A 6,000-nucleotide genomic window follows, 5' to 3' on the forward strand; every position below is an offset into this window, starting at 1 on the left:
GAGGATCCAGAGACAAGAGAACAAGAGGCCCATGGAGAGCCCCAGACAGGGCTGCCAGCTGTGGTGGGCGAGGGGGAGCTTCAGGGCCCTGAGCTGAGCAGCAGGGCCCAGGTCCGAGGGGACAGGCCGGTGGGTGGCGGCGTCTGAGCTGCAGCCTACTTGCTGTCACCACACAGGAGGGGACAGCCAGGGCAGGGCCGCGCTCCCTCCCACCCCAAGGGGCGCACAGGCTCAGGGCAGCCCTGGGTGCGGGAGGCCTGTGGGAGCTGCCCGGGCCCCAGAGCAAGGGAGGCAAAGGCCGGGGGCAGGCGGGAGCTGCCCTGAGGGACATCAGGAAGCCATGCCTGGAAGGCCTGGGGCAGTCACGATGGCTCGGGCAGGGACGGGATCCAGGCCCGGGTGCTTGGCTGCAGAGCCCACCCAGACGTCGTGGCGCCTGGAGGGCACATGGCAGCCCAGGACGAGAGCTCCATGCTGAGGGGCCTGGGCAGTGGGTGCAAATCCCTACTAAGGCAAGACACGGTCAGACAAGGATGACAGGCCTGGGCTCAGGGGACCAGCAGGAGCCCACTGGGCACCGTGCCCCCAGGTCAGGGCTCCCACAGAGGCCGTGGTCAAGTAGGGCAGCCAGAGAAAACCTGAGTGGGGACCCAGGGGCTGAGGCCCTGGGGACGTGATCCAGGTGGTCACCCAGCACTGACCAGGCCGATGAGTCCAGCTTCTGTGGCCAGACAGCTGGGCTGTGCACCTGGTGTGCAGCCTCCCTGAAGCACGTGGGCGTGGTGCCCAGAGCCACCCCAGGCCCGCACCCCTGAGACCCTGGGGGTCACACAGCCTCCTCTCTTGCAGCCTCCACCACAGCCCCCTCGGTTTTCCCACTGGCCCCCAGCTGCGGGTCCCAATCCGGCTCCACAGTGGCCCTGGCCTGCCTGGTGTCAGGCTACTTCCCCGAGCCTGTAACTGTGTCCTGGAATTCCGGCTCCTTGACCAGCGGTGTGCACACCTTCCCGTCCGTCCTGCAGTCCTCAGGGCTCTACTCCCTCAGCAGCATGGTGACAGTGCCCTCCAGCAGGTGGCCCAGCGAGACCTTCACCTGCAACGTGGCCCACCCGGCCAGCAACACTAAAGTAGACAAGCGAGGTGAGACGTCGGACCTCAGGGAGGGGTCCACTCGGGGACAGGCCAGGTCAGCTGTCCCTCCCGGACCCACATCACCGGGGAGTCACCTCAGTCTCCCTGCCCTGAAGGGCTCCCCTTTCCAGGAAGGTGTCCTCTGGGCATGGCTGGTCCAGATGACCACAGGCTGCATTCCCCACTGCATTCCCAGGGCCCATTGGGTGCCACTGGTCACAGATCCCCTCATGAGCTGGCCTCACCTAAGTTCACCCCATGACCTGTGCCCACCCCAGGCCCCCAGTAACCCCCAGTCTGCTCTCTCTGCAGTGGTCAAAGAATGCGAGTGCAAGTGTAACTGTAACAACTGCCCATGCCCAGGTGAGTCAGCAGGGCCCCGCTCTGCACCCCTAGCAGATGGTACACAACCAGGCACAGCCTTATGGGTTAATGGGTGCTCAAGAGGAAGTCACCCAAACCAGACCTCTGTACCCTGTTTCCCTTTCCAGGTTGTGGCCTGCTGGGAGGGCCTTCAGTCTTCATCTTTCCCCCGAAACCCAAGGACATCCTCGTGACTGCCCGAACACCCATGGTCACTTGTGTGGTGGTGGATCTGGACCCAGAAAACCCTGAGGTGCAGATCAGCTGGTTCGTGGATAGTAAGCAGGTGCATACAGCCAACACGCAGCCTCGTGAGGAGCAGTTCAATGGCACCTACCGTGTGGTCAGTGTCCTCCCCATCGTGCACCAGGACTGGCTTTCAGGGAAGCAGTTCAAGTGCAAAGTCAACAACAAAGCCCTCCCATCCCCCATTGAGGGGATCATCTCCAAGACCCCAGGTAGGCAGCAGGGCAAAGGGGCTGCAGGGAGGGAGAGTTGCCCTATAAACTAAAACCAGCCCTCCATCCTGGTGTTGACCACCTGTGCTGACCCTTTACCCCACAGGGCAGGCCCATCAGCCTAATGTATATGTCCTGCCGCCATCGCGGGATGAGATGAGCAAGAATACAGTCACCCTGACGTGCCTGGTCAAAGACTTCTTCCCACCTGAGATTGATGTGGAGTGGCAGAACAATGGACAGCAGGAGCCCGAGAGCAAGTACCGCATGACCCCACCCCAGCTGGACGAGGACGGGTCCTACTTCCTGTACAGCAAGCTCTCTGTGGACAAGAGCCGCTGGCAGCGGGGAGACACCTTCATATGTGCGGTGATGCATGAAGCTCTACACAACCACTACACACAGAAATCCCTCTCCCATTCTCCGGGTAAATGAGCAACACGCCCGGCACCCAGCAAGCCCCCCACCTTGGCTCTCGGGATCCCCTGAGGACACCTTAGGCCCTGTCCCTGTGTACATAACCCCGGGTAGGCACCCATCATGAAATAAAGCACCCAGCACTGCCCTGGGACCCTGCACGCTGTCATGGTTCTTTCCGAGGTAGAGCTCGGGACACCTGGGCACTGGGTGGTACGGGCAGGCCAGCTCTGGGTCTCAGGTGTCACCATTGGTGGGTGGGCTCTGCACCTCCAGTGGGGAGGGCTGCACAGGCTGCCACAACGTGGGGCCAGGAGCTGCCTGAGCCTGGGGAGTGCATTTTGCCAGAGGTCCAGCCCCTGTGGGCCCCAATCCAGCCAGAAGCTAGCCAGGGCTGGGGTGTGTGGATGGGGACAGCACTATTCTCCCCTCCAGGGCCCCTCAGGGAAATGAGCACACAGACCTTCCCGCCTCTGTTCCGAGTTGTGGGACACTGGCCTGTCCTCATGCCCTGGGCTCCCTGTCCCCTGGGCCTGCGGAGAGCTCTGCTTGGTAGCTCTGTGTCAATACAGTAGCCATGCCTGTCCCGTTGGGAGGAAACAGGCCCTGTTTGCCCTCAGACACGACACTCCATCCATGTACCGTCCCCCACCCTACCTCCAGTGAGGAGGTCCCACCTGAGTTCATCCCCCCTGGGACCAGGCCCATCCACTCATGGGGACACTCACCCCGTGCCCCAGTGGGGCAGAGGCAGGTGGCTCTGAGTGCCCAGGGGAGGGACCATTGGAGACCTCCACATGGACGCTGAGTCCAGATCCATTGAAAACAAACCCAACCCGCTGAGCACCACCACCTTCTCACACACCACAGACACACACACACAGAGGCCTACCCTGGGCCTCACACAGGACCAACTGCAGTGCCCAGAGCAGAGCCAGTCTTGGGAACCCTCGCCATGGACAACACCCTGGTCCCCACCCCCTGCAACGCCCGTCAGCTGCTCAGCAGCTCATCCACACACTGACCACACCGACCTGCCCTCCTTTGCCCCAGGGAACCTACACCCCCTCTTGAAGTGCACAAAACCCCCACAACCCAGCTTATCCTGATGCTCTCACACACTTGTTCACTAGGGACACTCCCTGTCACTCTGGGCCCTTCCTTATTCTCCGCTGACCTTCCCACAAGGGCCTGGACCCCCAGGGCAAGAGGAGGTGTAGCAGTCAGGGCTCATTCTCTCCACAGGGTCCCAGCACAGGGCAGAGCAGAGAGGGAGCGGGTCCCCCACTGGCCTGGCCCAAGAGGTAGGGCTGGGGTGCTGAGGCTGGCACCCAGGGTTGCAGAGGGCTGTGACTGTCCCTCAGGGAATCTGCCCCTCAGGCATGCATGAGACTAACCACCCCCTTCCTGTTCAGAGCTGATCCTGGATGACAGCTGTGCTGAGGACCAGGACGGGGAGCTGGACGGGCTGTGGACCACCATCTCCATCTTCATCACCCTCTTCCTGCTCAGTGTGTGCTACAGCGCCACTGTCACCCTCTTCAAGGTGGGCACACCCGTACTGTCCCTGGACTGTGGCCCACTGTCCCGTCGCTGTCCTCACCATGTGCCTGCACGGACCCCACAATGACCATGTGGTGATCCTACAATTTTGCATGATGTCTCTTCGCTGTCCCTTCACTGTCGTCTACCTATCTGTATAATGTCCCCATGGTATCCCCTCACTGTCCCCTCACCATCCTCTCACAACCCCCACACATTCCACAGACTGTCCTCTCGCAGTCTCCTCACAGTCCCCTCATGTCCCTACACTGTGCCTCCACTGGCTCCTCACTGGCTCCTCACTGTCCCCTCACTGTCCTCACACTGTCTCCTCAAGGCACCATTACTGCCTTCTCACTCTCTCCTTGCTGTCCCACAGTGTCTCTGCACTATCTCACCTCCTCACTTTCTCTTCACTGTCCTCACACTGTCTCCTCGCAGTATCCTCGCCGCCTCCTCAGTGTCTCCTCACTCACTGTCTCCTCATTGTCACCTAACTGTCCTCTCACTGACTCATCACTGTCCCCACACTTCTCCTCACTATCCACTCTCTGTTTTTTTCACTCTCTCCACACATTTCCCACACTTTCTCTTCACTCTCCCTCACTATTTCCTCGCTGTCTCCTCACTGTCCCCTCACTGCCCCCACATTGCCCCCTAACTCTCTCCTCACTGTCTCCTCACAGTACCCCCATGGTCCCATCACTATCCCTTCACCATCCCCAAAGTGTCCCCTCAGAGTTCCCACACTGTCACTACACTGTCCACTCACTGTCCTCACATTGTCCCCACATTGTGCCTTAACTGTCTCCTCACTGTCCCCACACTTTATCCTCACGTTCCTATCACTGTCTCCTCACTGTCCACTCACTCTCTCCTCATGATCTCTGCAATGTCTCCAATTTCCTCCGATGTCCCTTCATTGTCTTCTCATTGTGAAATCACAGTCCCCTCATAGTTCCCTCACTGTCCTCACATGGTCCCCACACAGTCGCCAAATTGTCCAATCTCTGTCCCCTCACTGTGGCCTCAATTTCCTTTCACTCTCCCCTCACTGTCTCCTCCACGTACTCACACTGTCCCCTCATTGTTGCCACTCTGTCCCTTCACATCCCCTCTCTGTCCCCTACTGTCCCCACACTGTTCCCAATTATCCCCTCACTGTTCCCTCACTGTCTCCTCAAAGTCCTCTCAGAGTCCTCTCAATGTCCCCACACTGTCCCCACATATGGTATCCCCTCACCATATACATAATGTCCAAATACTGTCTGCTCACTGTCCCCACACTGTCATGAAAATGTCAGCTTTCTATGCCCTGAGTGTCCCCAAAAGGTCTGCTCACTGTCCTCTCACTATACTGTCACTGAAGCCTCACTGTCCCCACACAGACCCCTCACTCTCTCCTCACTGTCCCCTCACTGTCCTCTCACTATCTCCACAATGTCCCTCACTGTGCCCACAAAGTCTCCTCACTATCTCCTCACTATCTCCTCACTACCCCCACACTGTCCCTTCTCAGTCCCAACCTTGTCCTCTCACTGTCTGCTCCCTCTACCCACACCGTCCCCTCCAGGATCCCCTCACATTACCTAGCCTTGGGGGCAGGAGCTTGGTCATGGAGGGAGGTGGTCTGTGGGGGTCCAGGCCAAGCTCACACCCTCCCCTCCCTGATGCAGGTGAAGTGGATCTTCTCGTCAGTGGTGGAGCTGAAGCGCACGATTGTCCCCGATTACAGGAACATGATCAGGCAAGGGGCCTAGGGCAAGCCCTCTGAGATGGATGTCCAGCATTGCCCTAGACCCCATGTAGGAAATGGGTGCCTCGGTTTGTGCCACTTGCCTGCTTCCAGGCCTGCTCCTCTACTCTCTGACCTCACCAAGCTCTGACCTCACGGTCATCCTGGGCCTGCACCTCCACCATCTGGCCTTGTGGCCACCATGGGCTGCCCTGCCCCCTGACCCACTGTCTGGAGAATCAAGAGAACACCAAGAATGCCCCCAACCTGAGCTGAAGGACACCTGCTGGCCCCTCCTAGCCCTCACCAAGATATGCCTGGGGCCATGTGGACACTAAGGCATTGGGCAGTATG

General features: G+C 59.6%; 1 gene segment (V, D, J or C); it reads left to right on the forward strand.

The window, feature by feature from the left end:
- LOC121492978 overlaps positions 1-5,686 on the forward strand; it is a 107,346-nt gene extending 101,660 nt beyond the window's left edge. Inside the window, 6 exon segments of the C gene segment in view lie at positions 850-1,140; positions 1,444-1,494; positions 1,623-1,952; positions 2,059-2,379; positions 3,785-3,915; positions 5,588-5,686. Coding sequence covers positions 1,050-1,140; positions 1,444-1,494; positions 1,623-1,952; positions 2,059-2,379; positions 3,785-3,915; positions 5,588-5,671 — 1,008 coding nt within the window.
- The last annotated feature ends 314 nt before the right edge of the window (positions 5,687-6,000 follow it).

This window comes from Vulpes lagopus, chromosome 6 (assembly GCF_018345385.1).
Source record: "Vulpes lagopus strain Blue_001 chromosome 6, ASM1834538v1, whole genome shotgun sequence".
NCBI classification, from domain to species: Eukaryota; Metazoa; Chordata; class Mammalia; order Carnivora; family Canidae; genus Vulpes; species Vulpes lagopus.